General features: G+C 42.7%; 1 protein-coding gene across 1 annotated transcript in view; it reads right to left on the bottom strand.

The window, feature by feature from the left end:
- akt1 (v-akt murine thymoma viral oncogene homolog 1) overlaps positions 1-18,612 on the bottom strand; it is a 130,180-nt gene extending 111,568 nt beyond the window's left edge. The window contains exons 1-2 of the mRNA XM_070877511.1: positions 18,396-18,612; positions 17,849-17,966 (exon numbers count right to left, since the gene is read on the bottom strand). Of these exons, the coding sequence (XP_070733612.1) occupies positions 17,849-17,894 (46 nt within the window). The 5' untranslated portion in view covers positions 17,895-17,966; positions 18,396-18,612. The remainder of the gene's footprint in view (positions 1-17,848; positions 17,967-18,395) is intronic.
- Between the last annotated feature and the right edge of the window lie 3,198 nt (positions 18,613-21,810).

The following is a 21,810-nucleotide window of genomic DNA, read 5'->3' as shown; positions in this document are numbered from 1 at the left end:
AAGGGTTTGATTAGGGCAGGGAAAATGGAGTTCGAGAAGAAGCTTGCAGGGAACATTAAGACAGATTGCAAAAGTTTCTATAGATATGTAAAGAGAAAAAGGTTAGTAAAGACAAACGTAGGTCCCCTGCAGTCAGAATCAGGGGAAGTCATAACTGGGAACAAAGAAATGGCGGACCAATTGAACAAGTACTTTGGTTCGGTATTCACCAAGAAGGACACAAACAACCTTCCAGATATAAAAAGGGGTTGGAGGGTCTAGTAAGGAGGAGGAACTGAGGGAAATCCTTATTAGTCGGGAAATTGTGTTGGAGAAATTGATGGGATTGAAGGCCGATAAATCCCCAGGGCCTGATGGACTGCATCCCAGAGTACTTAAGGAGGTGGCCTTGGAAATAGTGGATTCATCGACAGTCATTTTCCAACATTCCATTGACTCTGGAACAGTTCCTATCGAGTGGAGGGTAGCCAATGTAACCCCACATTTTAAAAAAGGAGGGAGAGAAAACAGGGAATTATAGACCGGTCAGCCTGACATCGGTAGTGGGTAAAATGATGGAATCAATTATTAAGGATGTCATAGCAGCGCACTTGGAAAGAGGTGACACGATAGGTCCAAGTCAGCATGGATTTGTGAAAGGGAAATCATGCTTGACAAATCTTCTGGAATTTTTTGAGAATGTTTCCAGTAGAATGGACAAGGGAGAACCAGTTGATGTGGTATATTTGGACTTTCAGAAGGCTTTCGACAAGGTCCCACACAAGAGACTAATGTGCAAAGTTAAAGCACATGGGATTGGGGGTAGTGTGCTGACGTGGATTGAGAACTGGTTGTCAGACAGGAAGCAAAGAGTAGGAGTAAATGAGGACTTTTCAGAAAGGCAGGCAGCGACTAGTGGGGTACCGCAAGGCTCTGTGCTGGGGCCCCAGTTGTTTACACTGTACATTAATGATTTAGACGAGGGGATTAAATGTAGTATCTCCAAATTTGCGGATGACACTAAGTTGGGTGGCAGTGTGAGCTGCGAGGAGGATGCTATGAGGCTGCAGAGCGACTTGGTATAGGTTAGGTGAGTGGGCAAATGCATGGCAGATGAAGTATAATGTGGATAAATGTGAGATTATCCACTTTGGTAGTAAAAACAGAGAGACAGACTATTATCTGAATGATGACAGATTAGGAAAAGGGGAGGTGCAACGAGACCTGGGTGTCATGGTACATCAGTCATTGAAGGTTGGCATGCAGGTACAGCAGGCGGTTAAGAAAGCAAATGGCATGTTGGCCTTCATAGCGAGGGGATTGGAGTACAGGGGCAGGGAGGTGTTGCTACAGTTGTACAGGGCCTTGGTGAGGCCACACCTGGAGTATTGTGACAGTTTTGGTCTCCTAACTTGAGGAAGGACATTCTTGCTGTTGAGGGAGTGCAGCAAAGGTTCACCAGACTGATTCCCCGGATGGCGGGATTGACATATCAAGAAAGACTGGATCAACTGGGCTTGTATTCACTGGAGTTCAGAAGAATGAGAGGGGACCTCATAGAAACATATAAAATTCTGATGGGTTTAGACAGGTTAGATGCAGGAAGAATGTTCCCAATGTTGGGGAAGTCCAGAACCAGGGGTCACAGTCTAAGGATAAGGGGTAAGCCATTTAGGACCGAGATGAGGAGAAACTTCTTCACCCAGAGAGTGGTGAACCTGTGAAATTCTCTACCACAGAAAGTTGTTGAGGCCAATTCACTAAATATATTCAAAAAGGAGTTAGATGAAGTCCTTACTACTAGGGGGATCAAGGGGTATGGCGAGAAAGCAGGAATGGGGTACTGAAGTTGCATGTTCAGCCATGAACTCATTGAATGGTGGTGCAGGCTAGAAGGGCCGAATGGCCTACTCCTGCACCTATTTTCTATGTTTCTATCATTGCCAAATCCCCCACCATCAACATCCTGGGGGGGGGGGGGGGGGGGGGGAGGGGGGGGCGGCAGTTACCTTTGTCCAGAAAGTTAACTGGATCAGCCACATAAATACTGTGGCAACAAGAGCAGGTCAGAGGTTGGGTATTCTGCAGCAAGTGTCTCAGCTCCTGACTCCCCAAAGCCTTTCCACCATCTACAAGGCACAAGTCAGGAGTGTGATGGAATACTCTCCGATTGCCTGGGTGAGTGCGGCTCCAACAACAGTCAAGAAGCTCAGTACCATCGAGGGCAAAGAAGCCCGCTTGATTGGTACCCCATCCACCACCTTAAACATTCACTCCCTTCACCACCAGCACACCGTGGCTGCAGTGTGTACCATGTATAAGATGCACTGCAGCAACTCGCCCAGGCTTCTTCAGCAGCACCTCCCAAACCCACGACCTCTGCCACTTAAAAGGACAAGGGCAGCAGGCCCATGGGAATACCATCATCTCCAGGTTCCCCTCCAAGATACACAGCATCCTGACTTGGTGGTATATCGCTGTTCCTTCATCATCACTGGGTCAAAATCCTGGAACTCCCTCCCAAACAGCAATGTGGGAGTACCTTCACCACACGGATTGCAGTGGTTCAAGGCAGCGGCTCACAACCACCTTCTCAAGAGCAATTAGGGATAGGCAATAAATGCTGGCCTTGCCAGCAATGCCCACATCCCATGAACAATTTTTTTTAAATTAAGAGAGTAGTGCAGAGTTCCAATGAGTATTGAGCACTGTTGGGCCAGTACATACTGATAAAAGTCAAAGAAAGGTGAAACAAGTTTAATCATGTTTCTTGTGGGTAGTTAGATTAGCCCTAAAAAAAAAAAGGTTTTAGTGCATTTCTTGTCTCAGTGCATTCTGGAGCGTGAACTCATGTGCATCACTGCACAATGCAATCGGTGGTACACACTCTGGAATTCCTACCCGCTTCCAATTATAAGGCTATATTATACTCTCTCTTTTATTTTGGTGCTGCTTAGCTTAGGCATGCATTACGGTCACATTTTCTGGTCCTGAATCCACATATAAATCAAATAATATCACCGTAGCAAATTCTATGTAAAAGTGCCCTGGGGGACAAGGTTGTCAGTAAAACCAACTGCTTCAATAAAGGATCAAAATAAATTGGCAGTCTAGCACTTCACCACTTAAATATATGCTGTCTTGTTAGAACTTCTGAGGCTATAAACAGTACCTTCCTGAAATCAATAAACTATACATTACATTTCACTGTTAATCCAGGGCTAGAAAACCAAACATATTATCAGGTTCTAGATCATTATTACTCTGTCACCAGCATATCACTCACTGCCTGTTCCACACCCACCAAGTAACTGATAAATATTAAAAATTGACAATGATTTAAAATATACATTTTATTATACAGCACAATGAATGACAGTCATTAAGTGGTTAATGTGTGACTCCTGCTTTAAAATATTTTTCTCCCCTTCTGCTTTCTTGGTTAACCTCCCTGTGACTGAAAGGGCAAGTTCCCACTTAAAGGATAAGCAGTTCCCACATCTTCAATGTTGTGAAACTTTTCAGTATGGAAGTGAATAGCTGGAAGGCTGCAGCCACAAGCCCAACATACTTAAGCAAACTTATGTGCCATTACTCCATGGGATAGTTTACTGGTGCTTCAATGTACTGTCCCACTATGCCATTTACCTGTACATAATCTTGTGGTCGTGTTTTTAAAAAGAAAAAAGTACATTTAAAAAAAAGGAAAAGACTTAAGAACAAATAACAAAAAAAATGAAAAAAAAAAGGAATTGAAAAAGCTAAGAAAGGACGGAGATAGAGGAAGCAACAAGTTACATTAACTGGGGCATATATTTTTCAAGCCCCAAAACTTATTTCCTAATAGATGCTGCAGACAAAGCTACACTCTGCGGTTATCCATATCAATCAAACCTCACTAACAAGCAAGATATAAAAATTTAATCATCTTGGGAAACCCACTTTCTCTGCTTAGTGCTAGGTGATATCTATGCATCAGAACTACTTTTGTGATACTTATGTAAGAATCAACAATACAGAGTATATCACAAAGTGAGGGACACTGCAGGGTATCCTTTCCCTCTTACTCCAATCCATGCTCTTGTGGATTTCAATTACCTCCCTGTAAATTGGGCAATTAGCAGCAACCAAAAACCTCAAAAGGAGTAATTTCAGGATTGCTACCAGTGCCACGTGCTAGTCAGAGTAGGAATCGCAGGATAGCTCAGATGAATACGTGGCTAGAGGAGTGGCGCAGAAGGGAGGGATTCAAATTCCTGGGACATTGGAACCGGTTCTGGGGGAGGTGGGACCAGTACAAACCGGACAGTCTGCACCTGGGCAGGACCGGAACCAATGTCCTAGGGGGAGTGTTTGCTAGTGCTGTTGGGGAGGAGTTAAACTAATATGGCAGGGGGATGGGAACCTATGCAAGGAGACAGAGGGAAGTAGAATGGGGGCAGAAGCAAAAGATGGAAAGAAGAAAAGTAAAAGTGGAGGTCAGAGAAACCCAAGGCAAAAAGCGCCACATTACAGCAAAATTCTAAAGGGGCAAAGTGTGTTAGAAAGACAAGCCTGAAGGCTCTGTGCCTCAATGCGAGGAGTATTCGGAATAAGGTGGACGAATTAACTGTGCAGATAGCAGTTAACGGGTATGATGTAATTGACATCACGGAGACATGGCTCCTGGGTGACCAAGGCTGGGAACTCAACATCCAGGGGTATTCAACATTTAGAAAGGATAGGCAGAAAGGAAAAGGAGGCGGGATGGCATTGCTGGTTAAAGAGGAAATTAATGAAATAGTAAGAAAGGACATTAACTTGGATGATGTGGAATTGGTATGGGTGGAGCTGCGGAATACCAAGGGGCAGAAAACACTAGTGGGAGTTGTGTACAGACCACCAAACAGTAGTAGTAAGGTTGGGGACAGCATCAAACAAGAAATAAGGCTGCATGCAATAAAGGTACAGCAGTTATCATGGGTGACTTTAATCTACATATTGATTGGGCTAACCAAACTGGTAGCAATGCAATGGAGGAGGATTTCCTGGAGTGTATTAGGGATGGTTTTCGAGACCAAGATGTCAAGGAACCAATCAGGGAGCTGGCCATCCTCGACTGGGTGATGGTTAACGAGAAAGGACTAATTAGCAATCTTGTTGTGTGAGAACCCTTGGGGAAGAGTGAACATAACATGTTAGAATTCTTTATTAGGATGGACAGTGACACAGTTAATTCAGAAACTAGGGTCCTGAACTTAAGGAAAGGTAACTTCAATGGTTTGAGGCGTGAATTGGCTAGAGTAGACTGGGAAATGATACTTAAAGGGTTGACGGTGGATAGGCAATGGCAAACATTTAAAGATCACATGGACGAACTTCAGCAATTGTACATCCCTGTCTGGATTAAAAATAAAATGGGGAAGGTGGTTCAACCGTGGCTAACAAGGGAAATTAAGGATGGTGTTAAATCCAAAGAAGAGGCATATAAATTGGCCAGAAAAAGCAGCAAACCTGAGGACTGGGAGAAATTTAGAATTCAGCAGAGGAGGACAAAGGGTTTAATTAAGAGGGGGAAAATAGAGTACGAGAAGAAGCTTGCCGGAAACACAAAAACTGACTGCAGAAGCTTCTATAGCTATGTGAAGAGAAAAAGATTAGTAAAGACAAACGTAGGTCCCTTGCAGTTGGATTCAGGTGAATTTATAATGGGGAACAAAGAAATGGCAGACCAACTGAACAAATACTTTGGTTCTGTCTTCACGAACAAAGACACAAATAACCTTCCGAAAGTACTAGGGAACCGAGGGTCTAGTGAGGAGGAGGAACTGAAGGATATCCTTATTAGGCGGGAAATTGTGTTAGGGAAATTGATGGGATTGAAGGCCGATAAATCCCCAGGGCCTAATAGTCTGCATCCCAGAGTACTTAAGGAAGTAGCCCTAGAAATAGTGGCTGCATTGGTGATCATTTTCAAACAGTCTATCGACTCGGGATCAGTTCCTATGGACTGGAGGGTAGCTAATGTAACACCACTTTTTAAAAAGGGAGGGCGAGAGAAATCGGGTAATTATAGACCGGTTAGTCTGACATCAGTGGTGGGAAAAATGTTGGAATCAATTATTAAGGATGAAATAGCAGCGCATTTGGAAAGCAATGACAGGATCGGTCCAAGTCAGCATGGATTTACGAAGGGGAAATCATGCTTGACAAATCTTCTGGAATTTTTTGAGGATGTAACTAGTAGAGTGGACAAGGGAGAACCAGTGGATGTGGTGTATTTGGACTTTCAAAAGGCTTTTGACAAGGTCCCACACAAGAGATTGGTGTGCAAAATCAAAGCACATAGTATTAGGGTAATATACTAACGTGGATAGAGAACTGGTTGGCAGCCAGGAAGCAGAGAGTCGGGATAAACGGGTCCTTTTCAGAATGGCAGGCAGTGACTAGTGGGGTGCCGCAGGGCTCAGTGCTGGGACCCCAGCTCTTTACAATTTCCATCAGTGATTTGGATGAGGGAACTGAGTGTAATATCTCCAAGTTTGCAGATGACACTAAACTGTGTGGCGGTGTGAGCCGTGAGGGGGACGCTAAGAGGCTGCAGGGTGAGTTAGACAGGTTAGGTGAGTGGGCAAATGCATGGCAGATGCAGTATAATGTTGATAAATGTGAGGTTATCCACTTTGGGGGCAAAAACGCGAAGACAGAATATTATCTTAATGGTGGCAGATTAGGAAAAGGGGAGGTGCAACGAGACCTGGGTGTCATGGTTCATCAGTCATTAAAAGTTGGCATACAGGTGCAGCAGGCAGTAAAAAAGGCAAATGGTATGTTGGCCTTCATAGCTAGGGGATTTGAGTATAGGAGCAGGGAGGTCTTACTGCAGTTGTACAGGGCCTTGGTGAGGCCTCACCTGGAATAGTGTGTTCAATTTTGGTCTCCTAATCTGAAGAAGGACGTTCTTGCTATTGAGGGAGTGCAGCGAAGGTTCACCAGACTAATTCCCGGGATGGCCGGACTGACATATGAGGAGAGACTGGATCAACTTAGCCTTTATATACTGGAGTTTGGAAGGATGAGAGGGGATCTCATAGAAACATACAAGATTCTGACGGGACGAGACAGGTTAGATGCGGGTAGATTGTTCCCGATGTTGGGGAAGTCCAGAACCAGGGGACAGAATCTTAGGATAAGGGGTAGGCCATTTAAGACTGAGATGAGGAGAAACATCTTCACTCAGAGAGTTGTTAACCTGTGGAATTCCCTGCCACAGAGAGTTGTTGATGCCAGTTCATTGGATATATTCAAGAGGGAGTTAGATATGGCCCTTACGGCTAAAGGGATCAAGGGGTATGGAGAGAAAGCAGGAAAGGGGTACTGAGGGAATGATCAGCCATGATCTTATCGAATGGTGGTGCAGGCTCGAAAGGCCGAATGGCCTACTCCTGCACCTATTTTCTATGTTTCTATGTTTATTAAATTACTAACTTAAATAGTTTATCTTTAGATGACTGGGTACTAGTGGCATATCAACCAAATAGAGCAGCTTAGTGGCAAGGTATTATTTTGTATACGATCGCATTGAATTTTGTAAATATAATACAGCTAACATTGCAATTAATGAATTTTATTTCAGTGAAATCAGTATCAGTGTTTTTGATGCAAGATAATGGATTTTAGACGTCTATTATATTCCAGTTTTAGGGATGAGTAAAACCTCAGCTGTTACTTAGAATTCTATAAGTGTTATCAGAAAATGAAAATCATTCCCATATTTAAGGCATTTTATAATACAGAACATAAAAAGTACAGGAAAGAATAAATGAAACAGCATCATGTTAGAAAACAATGATACTTTTGCCCTTATACTAGTTACGTGATGCTGTATCATCCTGTTTGCTATCGTCACAATGCTCATTTGATCTATTTGTAACAATGATGTACATCTGAATCTCATTAACACAAACTAAAATTAAATTACACCAAGTACCTGTCCATTTCAAAAGGTAAGGAATTCCAGATTATGGGGCCTATGCAGCTAAAAGGGATGCACAAAAGCTTAGAGTCAAATATACAAGGAATTCAGGGGAACGGGATAGTGGAGCTGGAGGAGCTTACAGACATAGGAGAGGGAAGGCATTAAGGGATTTAAACAAGATGCGCATATAATGCCTTTCACAACCGCAGGATATCCCAAAACGCTTAGAAAAGTACTATTATGGTTTGATATTATTGAACCCATTAATCGTAGCTTTGTAACACTATTACAGCTGTGGACTATTAAATATTTAGTTTATCTTAGATATTTTTATTCAAAGTTTCTTATATTGAAATCAGTATCTACTTAAATTTCCAGTTTGTTCTTTACAATTCTGGCTCTTGTAATACATGAGAGTAAGAAGTCATGCTTAAAGTTAAAAATTAAAAGTACAAAGTAAACTATTCACAAGTTTGCTTGCTTGAAGGAAATGGAAGTAATGCCAGATCTTACTGGATCAGGCAAACTTTTTCCTGTGCCCTTCATTACATTACACATCCTTTCCCACATTACAACAGTGGCTACACTTCAAAAGTACTTCATTGGCTGTAAACGCTTTGAGACATCCGGTGGTGGTGAAACGCGCTATATAAATGTAAGTCTTTCTTTTAGCTCAAAGAGATTTGGTGGCGGAACCAACAGTTCATCTCCTTAACCAATGAGATTTAAGGGTTTAGAAATAAACAAACAGAGAAGGACTAAGAAGGAGGGTGAATTAGAGTGGGTAAATTAGAGGCAAATCAGGTATGGAAAGAGAAAAAAAAAGGAGGGAAAAAAAGATTGGGTTGAGGGAGAGAAAAGAGACAGAAAGGAAACGTAAGAAAAAAACAAATATTTTAAAAGCTCCAACAATTCACTACATGCAGGTATGAGGTTGAACAGTTTAAATTGTTCCCTTTCAGGATCGGAGAGTTTGATTAGCACTGCATTAAAAATTATCACGTTGTTAAAAAGGTACTTACACTGTTAAGTTCCAGCCCTATCTTTCTGCAGTGAGGTTAATGACCAATTAATATACAAATCCAGCAAGTTCTTAAAAATAACAGGGAAACTAAGGTCGAGATGCCATTTGTACGAACCAAACAGCGGAGCGGCGTGAATCGACCAGGAAGTTCCGGAGATTTGCAGCTCATATTGGAACATAGGAGCAGAGGAACAGGAGTAGGCCATTTAGCCCCTCGAGCCTGTTCCGCCATTCAAAGAGATCAAAGCTGATTTACGATCTCACTCCATATACCTGCCTTTGCCTCATATTAATGTTCCCCCTAATTTTTTGGGGGGGATGCATAGTCACTCTAGGGACTGCATGGCCCATGCATATTTTAAAAACCGGTCCCAGCCTGCACGGGGCCAAAAGACAGTTGTGCGGCTGCACAGCTTAGAGGGAACATTGCCCCATATCGCTTAATAACTTTGGTTAACAAAAATCTATCAATCTCAGCTTTAAAATTAACAATTGATCGAGCATTAATTACCATTTGCAGAAGAGAATTCCAAACTTCTACCACCCTTTTTATGTGTAGAAATGTTTCCCAACTTCACTCCTGAAAGGTCTGGCTCTAATTATTAACACTGTGGTCCATAGTCCCAGAATCTCCAACCAGCAGAAATAGTTTCTCTCTATCTACCCTATTAGTTCCCCTTAATATTTTGAAAATGTCGATCAAATCACCCCATAACCTTCTAAATTCCAGGAAATACAATCCTAGTTTGTGTAATCTCTCATAATTTAACCTTCTGGTAAGTCTACACTGCACTCACTCCAAGGCTAACATATACTTCCTAAGGTGTGGTGCCCAGAACTGCTCACAGTACTCCAGGTCTGGTCTAACCAGGGCTTTGTATAGTTGTAGCATAACTTCTACCCCCTTGTATTCTAGTCCTCTAGATATAAAGGCCAGCGTTCCATTAGCCTTTTTGATTATTTGCTGTACCTGTCCATGACATTTACAAGTATTTATGTAACAACTTTAACGTACTAAAACATCCCAAGACGCTTCACAGGAGTGTTATAAGACACAAAAAATATTTGACACCGAGCCATATAAGAAGAAATTACGGCAGATGAACAAAAGCTTGGTCGAAGAGGTAGGTTTTAAGGTGTGTCTTAAAGCAGGAAAAAGAGATACAGAGGCAGAGAGGTTTAGGGAGGGAGATCCAGAGCTTAGAGACCAGGCAGCTGAAGGCACGACCACCGATGGTTGAGCAGTTATAATCAGGGCTGCTCAAGAGGACAGAATTTGAGGAGCGCAGATATCTCTGGGGGGTTGTGGGGTTGGAGGAGTTTCATCATCATAGGCAGTCCCTCGGAATCGAGGAAGACTTGCTTCTACTCCTAAAGCGATGACGCAGCCGTTTGACCCCGGTTCGGACGTGGACTGGGTCTGTAACGGATCCACTGGTAAGGATCACGGCCTGCATGTCGTTGTGGAGCAGGCGAAGGATGTTGACAAACTTTTGGGGGCACCCAAAACGGAGGAGGATGGTCCATAAGCCCTCACGGTCGACTGTGTCAAAGGCCTTTGTAAGATCGAAAAAGGCCATGTATCAGGGCTGGCACTGCTCCCTGCATTTTTCCTGCAGTTGTCATGCTGCAAAGATCATGTCCGTTGTTCCCCGTAGGGGACGAAATCCGCATTGTGACTCCGGGAGGAACTCCTCGGCCACAGGGAGAAGACAGCTGAGGAGAACTCTAGCGACAACCTTCCCCAATGGTTGATAGCAGGAAAACTCTTCAACAACGACGAAGACGACCGGACCACCAGCGACGACCGAGCCTCCTGCTGGAGGAGTTTACAGAGATAGGGAGGGGCAAGACCATAATCGGGATTTGTACAGAAGGAAGAGAATTTTGAAATTGAGGCATTGCTTAAACGGGAGCAATTGTATGTCAGTGAGCACAGGGGTGATGGGTGAACGGGACTTAGTGCAAGTTAGGACACGGGCTGCCGAATTTTGGCTGACCTCATGTTTACGTAGGGTACAATGTGGGATACCAGCCAGAAGTGTATTGGAATGGTCAAGTCTAGAGGTAACAAAGGCATAGATGAGGGTTTCAGCAGCAGATGGGATGAGGTTTTCAGCAGCAGATGAGCTGAGGCAGTGGTTGGGACAGGCAATACCACGGAGGTGGAAATAGGCAGTCTTAGTTATGCTGCAGATATGTTGCCGGAAGCTCATTTCAGGGTCAAATATGACATCTAGGTTGCGAACAGTCTAGTTCAGCCTCAGATTGAAGCTAGGGAGAGGGATGGAGTCGGTGGGCAGCGAACGCAGTTTGTGGCGGGGACCAAAGACAATGGCTTCAGTCTTCCCAATATTTAATTGGAGAAAATCTCTGCTCATCCAGTACTGGATGTCGGACGTGCAGTCTGACAAATTAGAGACTGTGGAGTGGTCAAGAGAAGTGGTGGAGAGGTAAAGCTGGTTGTCAACAGCGTACTCGTGAAAACCAACACCGTGTTTTCGGATATCGCCGAGGGGCAGCATATAGATGAGATTTTCTGGCTACGATTAGATAGATAAGCATGGAACCAGGCGAGTCCAGTCCCATCCAGCTGGACGATGGTGGTGAGGCGTTGAAGGAAGATAGAGTGGTCAACCATGTCAAAGGCTGCAGATAGGTCGAGAAAGACGAGGAGGGATAGATTACAGTCACAAAGAATGTCATTTGTGATTTTGATGAGTCATTTCAGTTATGTGGCAATGGTGGAAACCAGACTGAAGGGATTCAAACATGGCGTTCCGGGAAAGATGGGCGCGGATTTGGGAGGCAAAAACATGTTCAACGACTTTTCTAGAGGAAAGGGAGGTTGGAGATGGGGTGGTAGCTTGAAAGGACAGTGGGGTCAAGAGAGGGGTGATAATGGCAGATATGAAGGAGAGGGGGGCAGTACCCGAGGAGAGAGAACCGTTAACAATTCCTTTTCAGTATGGCAGGCAGTGACTAGTGGGGTGCCGCAAGGCTCAGTGCTGGGACCCCAGCTATTTACATCATTTACATTAATGATTTGGATGAGGGAATTGAATGTAATATCTCCAAGTTTTCAGATGACACTAAACTGGGTGGCGGTGTGAGCTGTGAGGAGGACACTAAAAGGCTGCAGGGTGACTTGGACAGGTTAGGTGAGTGGGCAAATGCATGGCAGATGCAGTATAATGTGGATAAATGTGAGGTTATCCACTTTGGCGGCAAAAACACGAAGGCAAAATATTATCTGAATGGCGGCAGATTAGGAAAAGGGGAGGTGCAACGAAACCTGGGTGTCATGGTACATCAGTCATTGAAAGTTGGCATGCAGGTACAGCAGGCGGCGAAGAAGGCAAATAGTATGTTGGCCTTCATAGCTAGGGGTTTTGAGAATAGGAGCAGGGAGGTCTTACTGCAGTTGTACAGGGCCTTGGTGAGGCCTCACCTGGAATAGTGTGTTCAGTTTTGGTCTCCTAATCTGAGGAAGGACGTTCTTGCTATTGAGGGAGTGCAACGAAGGTTCATCAGACTGATTCCCGGGATGGCACGACTGACATATGAGGAGAGACGGATCGACTGGGCCTGTATTCACTGGAGTTTAGAAGGATGAGAGGGGATCTCATAGAAACATATAAAATTCTGACGGGACTGGACAGGTTAGATGCAGGAAGAATGTTCCCGATGCTGAGGAAGTCCAGAACTAGAGGGATAAGGATAAGGGGTAAGCCATTTAGGACTGAGATAAGGAGAAACTTCTTCACTCAGAGAGTTGTTAACCTGTGGAATTCTCTACCACAGAAAGTTGTTGATGCCAGTTCATTGGATATATTCGAGAGGGAGTTACATATGGCCCTTACAGTTAAAGGGATCAAGGGGTATGGAGAGAAAGCAGGAAAGGGGTACTGAGGTGAATGATCAGCCATGATCTTATTGAATGGTGGTGCAGGCTCGAAGGGCTGAATGGCCTGCTCCTGCAACTATTTTTTATGTCAGCTCACATGGGAATCAGAAAAGGAAGTTGGAGGGTCAGCAGTTTAGTGGGTACCCTGGACAAGATGAACATGGAGCGATCAAGAGGGGAGATCAGAGAGAAACTGAAGATGCAAGTTCAGGGCTAGGGCAAGGGGGAACCTGAGAGGAGGTTCGGCCTGGTGGGCTATGTACTTAGACTCCCAAGTCTCTTTAGACCGCCACTGTTTCTAGCATTTCACCATTTAGAAAGTACTTTGTTCTATCTTTTTGGGTCCGAAGTGGATGACCTCACATTTGCCTACATTGAAATCCATTTGCCACAGTTTTGCCCATTTGCTTAATCTACTAATATCGCTTTGTAATTTTATGTTTCCATCCACACTGCATACAATGCCGCCTATCTTTATGTCCTCGGCAAACTTGGATATGTGGCTTTCTATCGCGTTATCCAAGTCGTTAATAAATACGGTGAATGGTTGAGGCCCCAACACAGATCCTTACAGGACACCACTAGTCACATCCTGTCCCATTTTACCTACTCCCTGTCTCCTGCCACTCAGCCAATTTCCTAACAAGGTCAATACTTTGCCTTCAATTCGATGAGTTTGAATTCAACTTTAGCTAACAGTCTCTTACGAGGGAATTTATCAAATGTCTTCTGGAAGTCCAATATAAATAACATCCGTAGACATTCTGCTGTCCCCCACTTTAGTCACCTCTTCAAAAAATTAAATCAGGTTTTTCAGGCATGACCTACCCTTAACAAATCCATGCTGGATCTCTCTGATCAGCTGAAAATATAATGTATTCAGTCACTCTAACCTTAATCATAGACTCTCGTAATTTCCAACAACAGATGTTAGACTAAATGATCTATAGTTTCCTGGTTTCCCTCTCTCACCTTTCTTAAATAGCAAAGTGACATGCACAATTTTCCAATCTAAAGGAATGGTTCCTGAATTGAGAGAACTTTAGAAGATTATCGTTAGGGCATCTGCAATGTGCTCACCTACTTCCATTAAAACCCTGGGATGGAAACCATCTGGTCCTGGGGATGTGTCATACTTTACTGTTACTTTGCTTACTTTAACTTTGGTGTGTCCCTGTCCCTGATTCAATATTATTTTCCTTGGCATGCTACCCTCTTCCTGTACTGCAAATACTGATGCAAAGTAATTCTTCAGCATGTCCGTATCCCTTAATCCCCTGAACTTGCTGGTCAATTTGCACATTAATAAGGGTGTACGTTGTTAATACGGCATCATTTTTCCAGCAAGATTCGACCCAAAGGTGAAACATAAAATAAGAAATGACTGTAAATCTGAATTGTTAAAAACACTGAAGGTAAGAAATAGGTAACTAACAACGGTTTTATATAAAAGTAAATATCTAATCCAGTGAAGAAATTTCTGTTTAAATGCTAACACTTTAGATCTGCAAACTTTCGACTATAATTCAGACACAACAGAATTAAGTTTCAGCAGAGCACAAAGTACATGAAAACTAAACTTCTCAAAAAAGAATAAAATGTCCAAGGTATCCTTTAAAAAAACTAGCAACACCTGCTGATTACAAAATGAGCTGTTAACTTAAGATCATTAAAATTCTTTGAATATTTGTCAGTGAATGTTCTAAAAATATGCAGTTTTCCTGTGGTTCCTTAGTTCTGAGTTCTTGAAGTTAGCCAAGGGATTTTTTAAAATTAATATTTAAAAGAACAAAAGTACCACATTTGTTTCACAGTACATTCCTAGCACTCCTCTTCGGATTGATAATTCCTAAAATGTATAATATAAACAACATCAGTACATAGAAATTCAACTCAACAAGGATGGTTTATTTTTTTAACTGTATGCTGCCTGTTTGTTAAACAGCTATCCACTTTTCATTTTAAAACAAATCTGTTTTACAAAACCCAAAACACTGCAGATGCTGGAAATCTGAAACAAAGACAGAAAGCACTGGATACACTCAGGTTCGGCAGCATCTATGGGGAGAACACATCAACATTTTGTGTGCAGGACCCTTCCTTAGAACTGAAGATATTACAAATGAACGGCATTTAAAAAAGAAACAGAAGGGAAACAGGGGAGGGGTGAGATAGGACTGTTCGTAAACTCAGCCCCCTATTTGACCCCGAGCTGAGCTTCTGACCCGAAATCCCCTCTATCACAAATACCACCTACTTCCACCTCCATAATATTGTCAGTCTCCACTTCTGCCCATCTGCTGCTGAAATCCTCATCCAAGCTTTTGTTACCTCCAGAAACAACTGTTTCAATGCTCTCCTGACTGGGCTCCCATCTTCCACCTTATATAAACTTGACCACATCCAAAACTGCTTGCTGTATCCTTAGTCACACCAAGTCCTGTTCACCCATCATCCCTGTGCTTGCTGATCTACATTGGCTCCCAATCCATCAGCGCCTCCATTTTAAAATTCTCATCCTCATCTTTTGATCTCTCCATGGCTTTGCCCCTCCCTATCTCTCGCTCCTCCAGCCCTACAACCCTCTGAGCTCTCTTCCTTCCTCCAAGTCTGGCCTCTTGTGCATGCCCCACTTCCTTTTCCCCACCATTGCAGCCATGTCTTTAGCTCGCTAGGCCCTAACCTTTGGAATTCTGTACCCAAACCTCTTCACCTTTAAGATTCTTCTTAAAACCTATCTCTTTGCAAAACTTGTGATCACCTGTCCCAATTTCATTAACAATTTTTATCTGATTATGCTCCTTCCAGTTCTGAAGATTCGAGTGCCAGCTGTGGCTCAGTTGGCAGCACACTTGCCTCTGAGTCAGAAGGTTGTGGGCTCAAGTCTCACTCCAGAGACTTGAGCACAAAAATCTCGGCTGACAGCCCAGTGCAGTACTTAGGGAGCGCTGCACTGGTGAAGGTGCCATCTTTCAGATGAGATGTTAAACCGAGCCCCTGTCTGCCCCCTCATGGATGTAAAAGGTCCTATGGCTCTATTTCAAAGATGAGCAGGGGAGTTATCCCAGGTGTCCTAGCCAATATTTATCCCTCAATGAACATCAACACAGATTATCTGGTCATTATCACATTACTGTTTGTGGGAGCTAACTGTGTGCAAATTGGCTACATTCCCTGCATTACAACAGTGACTACACTTTTTTTTAAAAAAAGTACTTAATTGGCTGTAAAGCAGTTTGAGATGTCTTGTGGTTGTGAAAGGTGCTATACAAATGCAAGTCTTTCAAACAAAATTATTGGTAATATATTGCCACACTTCTTTACAACAACAACTTGCATTTATATATCGCCTTTAACGCAATAAAATGTTCCAAGGTACTCTGAGACGGCCACGGCTGAGACTCAAGAATCTTCAGAACAGGAAGAAGGCATCCAATGTTCAAATTGGCTTTTTTAAATGATAAATGTTGTGAAAAGAGTAGAACAACTGGTTATATACAATAAAGACATTAGAAAAAGTCAGATCAAACCTGGAAAATCAAGTTTATAAATTTTTGAATCAAGTTTTGATCCAGAATTTAATCACTGAGATTCATCAGGGATACTCACACTTTTTCAATGATTTTTGATATTATTTGGATATCAGACCTTTTGGTTTATTTTACTTACCAGATAAAGGAACCCACTTACCCTGAAATATATTGTTTACACTTTGTAATCTAAAATTAATTTCAATAAAAGGTCTCAAAGAAACTACTATATTAAATGGGACACACTCAATTTTCCTTATCCTAGATAAAAATGTTTTTAAACACAAATTGTATTGGTATTGGTAAATAAAGTGGAAATTTTAGACTTCTAAATTTTCCCACTATTACTACATACATCTACCTCCCACTGTATTAAACCCACCTTTAATAATAGAGTAATGCTTTCCAAATGTGTTATATGTGACTAAATGCAACAGCTGTCACAAACCAAGAGTGGTGCTTTATTAATAACTGACATTAATTTAAAAGTAATTGGCCATCCCAACACAAATAGTTACATATAAAGATTTAATGGTATTTTTCAAAAATATACACCTTGGTGATGCAAGGATATGTGCACTAGTCCTTGATCCTATCTTGTAATGTATAAACATTCCTGTATTATATAAACATGATATCCTTTCTTGCAATGTACAGCATTTGGTATAAGAACACTTTGCCAGTATAGCTAGCATTTGATCTATATTTTATTTCCTATGTAACATCTTCCTGTATGTAATAGAGTAAAACAAATCAGTTGCTTATTAACAATATTTTATTACAAGCACTTATGGAAAAGTAGACATAGGACTGCACTGTCAATGTGTGGTTGAAGAGTCTATGGTATTAATGGGGTCAATTTGGAGAAAAGTGTAGTGGAAATGTCTGGGTGGTAAAAAAAAATATCACCATCATTCAAAAGGAAGTGGAGAGTAAAACACACCCATTACTGCACTGAAGCTCAATTCCAGTGTTTGTGCTAATGTCTCTACCGCCTGTTCAAATTGCACTCTCCGTTCCATAACATAATCTTGGACTTATATAACACTGGCACAATAAAATTATTGATAGCATTTTGTATAATAACATGATTTTCTGACTATGACATGGCACCACACCTTTAACAAATGTTATTCTATTTCCACATTTAAAAAATGGTTGTTTTGGTCAGTTTTTAATGAAATATAAGCAACACATTTCAGGAAAATTACCCTATTGGCTTATTTTCCCCAAACTCAATGAAACCCAACCTACACTATCAGATCAAATGGTAATAGTTCATTGCACAGGATCATCGAATCTGAAAGAGAATCTCATGCAAGCAGTTTGAGAGGAGTAAATCATTTTCCAATTTTGTACACACAAGTGAAATATCTAAGCAAGCAGGTGGAATAAAATATCTGAAGTGAGGTCTGTACTTTCTATATGCACTTTGTTCAATAACATCTCACCTCGTTTGTGAAGCCACCCTTCTTTCACTATTGCACCTTCAGTCATAGTGGTACGAAATATTTAAACAGCAACAGAACTTCAATTAAAGGGAGTTGACTTCTGATTCTTCACAGTAACCTGCATTGGGCGCAAAAAAAAATCATGGAATTATGTCAATGAGCGTCAGTGTGTTTTGGTTTACGCAATTGCTCGCAGTCAGTCGTTTCCAAGCTATTGTAAACTTACGGTCCAGAAACGGATCTAACGTTAATGAATGGCAGGGACGGCAACGTCTCTGGTGCAGCATCGATAGCGAGCATCCTGCTCTCAGCTCACAGCCACAGGAGGAGCGGCGGCTCCCTGGTTAAAGGGGCGGCGGGGGGCGGGGAGCGGAGCCCAGCCCAGCCCGGGCAACTGAATGATCTCCGCCCTGTCTGCTCAGCATCTCCGCCAAACCTTCGCCCTTCTCCGGACGGGCAAATGGAAACAGGCCTAGCGCTCGGCCAGGGCCTGGGGCGCTGGAACCGGGTCTCAATCGAAAGTTTACCCCGAGCCTTGGTTTCCTACCTGCAGCCGCTCCGCTCCACCTGGCCCGGCCTCTCTCTCTCTCTCTTTCCCCTTCCACTGTCCTATCCCTATTTTGAGATCCGGACCATGCCTGCCACTCTCACGGCGCTGAGCTGCTGAGCGGCTGAGCGCTGAAGTCAGCGGTGGGACAGCTTCCTCCTTGTGTGAGAATTGGTGACGTTCGGCTGGCCTGGGCTCCTCGGCGCGTCAGTACGAGGGCTACACACCGCCGAGCTGAGCTCATGGATCACTAACTGGCACCAAACAAAGTACCATGATCCGCATTAACAACAAAATAACTACTGGCACTGACAACCAAAGTCATTAACATGATGCACACTAAACAAAATAACTACGAGGACTGACAACCAAAGTAACTACCATGATCCGCACTAAACAAAATAACTACTGGGACTGACAACCAAAGTCATTAACATGATGTACACTAAACAAAATAACTACTAGGACTGACAACCAAAGTAACTACCATGATCCACACTAAACAAAATTAGTACTAGTACTGACAACCAAAGTAATTACCATGAGCCACACTAAACAAAATAACTGACAACCAAATAAAGTAACTACTGTGACTAACGACAGGGACCAGTAGTAAATAAAATAACTACTAGGACTAACTACTGGGACTACCACCAAACAAAATAACTATTATGACCGTCGGTAAACATAAGAACATAAGAAATAGGAGCAGGAGTAGGCCATTTGGCCCCTCGAGCCTGCTCCGCCATTCCATAAGATCATGGCTGATCTGATCTTGGCCTCAACTCCACTTCCCTGCCCGCTCCCCATAATCTTTATCATTCAAAAATCTGCCTATCTCCACCTTAAGTGAATGGGCAAACATTTGGCAGATGGAGTATAATGTAGGAAAGTGTGAGGTTATCCACTTTGATAGGAAAAATAAAAAAGCAATGTATTATTTAAATGGGGAGAGATTACAAAATGCTGCGGTACAGAGGGATCTGGTGGTCCTTGTACATGAAACACAAAAAGTTAGCATGAAGGTACAGCAAGTAATTAGGAAGGCAATTGGAAAGTTGGCCTTTAATGCAAGGGGGATGGAGTATAAAAGTAGGGAAGCCCTGCTACAACTGGAGTACTGCGTACAGTTTTGGTCTCCTTATTTAAGGAGGGATATACTTGCATTGGAGGCAGTTCAGTAAAGGTTCACGAGGTTAATTCTTGAGATGAAGGGGTTGTCAATGAAGAAACTTTGAGCAGTTTGGGCCTATACATTGGAGTTTCGAAGAATGAGAGGTGATCTTATTGAAACGTATAAGATTCTGAGGAGGCTTGACAAGGTAGATGCAGAGAGGATGTTTTCCCTCGTGGGAGAATCTAGAACTAGGGGGCATAGTTTCAGAATAAGGGGTCACCCGTTTAGAACTGAGATGAGGAGGAATTTCTTTTCTCAGAGGGTCGTGAATCTTTGGAATTCTCTGCCCCAGCGAGCTGTGGAGGCTGGCTCTTTGAATATATGTAAGGTGGAAATAGACAGATTTTTTTGAATGATAAGGGAATCAAGGATTATGGGGGTGGATGGGGTAGGGGAGTTAAGGCTAAGATCAGATCAGGCATGATCCTATTGAATGGCGGAGCAGACTCGAGAGGCCAAATGGCCTATGCCTGCTTCTATTTGTTATGTTTTTATGTTCTTAAATATATTCAATGACCCAGCCTCCACAGCTCTCTGAGGTAGAGAATTCCAAAGATTCACGAAGATTCCAAAGAAACTGGCACCAGTTAAGTAACAACTGGGATCCAATAAACTAAAATACTACTGGAAGTGGTACTAAGAAAAACAATGACTGGGACCGCCATTAAACACAATGACTTCTGGGACCAGCACGAAACAAAGTGGGACAAACTATTGTGACTGGCAGTGAACAAAGTAACTGTTTCCACTGGTGGGTGAGTTGGCAACCAGAGGACAGAGATTTTTAAGATAATTGTCAAAAGAATCAGTTATGATCTGAAATGCACTGCCTCAAAGGGTGGTCATAGCAGATTCAACAGTAGCTTTCAAAATGGAATTGGATATACATTTGAAAAGGAAACATTTGCAGGGCTATGAAGAAAGAAATTGGATAGCTCTTTCAAAGAGCCAGCACAGACATGATGAACCAAATTACCTCCTTCATAGTAAGATTCTATGATACTGGAACCAGCACTAAACAAATAACTATTGGGACCAGCAGCAAACAAAATACTGAAATCAGCACTGCCTAAATAACTACTGGGACTGATAATAAACTAAATTACTACTTGGGTTGAAGGCTCATCGCAAATAACTACTGAAACTAACTATTGGGAATAGCACTAAATAAAATAGCCACTGCCACTAGACAGAGTAACTCCTGGGACTAACCACTGCGACCACCACTAAAGCAAGTAACTGCTGGGATTAACTACAGAACTTCTACTAAACAAAGTAACTTCTTGGACTCAGTACTAGGACCACTACTTTTCAAAGTAGCTACTGGGATCACACTAAGCAAAATAACTACTGGGACAAACTATGGAACTACTAAGCAAGACCAGGGAGGGGAGGAGGGAATGGCAATAGTAACCCTACATGCTGCTGGAAACCAGGCCCTGGTTAAAATACCCCGAGTTACTTACCCGCCAGAAAGCCGCACAGCTCCCACCAACCACAATTTTCACTCGGACTTCTGGATGGGAAGATAAACTGTCCGCCCAAAGTTGACGGGGTCTGTCTTTAAATGTGTAGATCACAGATCGATGGCACCATCAGGCCCTGACTGCAATTTTAACTCCAGCCTGAAGGAAAAGCCATTGCAGCTTTCCCATCAATTGACCAGTTAGGACCTGCCAGGAAGAAGTAAAGGACATAAAAGGTAAGTTTTACACTTGCCTTTGTCGGGCCAAGAGGTGTAGGAGCATTCCTCCAGGCCCCACTAGGAAAGTATAGGCCTTCCCTGCCGTGGAACCTCCTTTCACACATTTACCTGAGTGTCAGTGGGGGTCCCTTGGTTACCAAATTTTCCAGAGGCTGACAGCTGTTATGGGTGGGAATTTGGACTGGTAGCATGTTAAAAGTAGCCACTGGAACTGCTAATAAGCTAAGTAACTATTAGGGCTGACTATGGAACCGAGACTTCTACTAAACAAAGTACCTACCAGGGACTAGCTATGGAACCACTACTAAACAAAGGAACTATTGGTTCCTTTATTAAATGATTTGAACCAGCCACTCACTAACTACTGTGGGTAAAGGGACAAACTATCCAATTATCTACTGTTGGGACAGCAGTGTACACTAACTACTACTTGCTAGAAACAGTAACTGCTACTATTCCTATGAACTGGAGGGAGCCTGCTAAGGTTTGTCCAACAACAACAACAACAACTTGTATTTATATAGCGCCTTCAA

This window comes from Pristiophorus japonicus, chromosome 4 (assembly GCF_044704955.1).
Source record: "Pristiophorus japonicus isolate sPriJap1 chromosome 4, sPriJap1.hap1, whole genome shotgun sequence".
In the NCBI taxonomy this organism is placed as follows: Eukaryota; Metazoa; Chordata; class Chondrichthyes; family Pristiophoridae; genus Pristiophorus; species Pristiophorus japonicus.
Note: the sequence above shows the minus strand (reverse complement) of the source record. Positions and strands in the feature narration are given on the sequence as shown.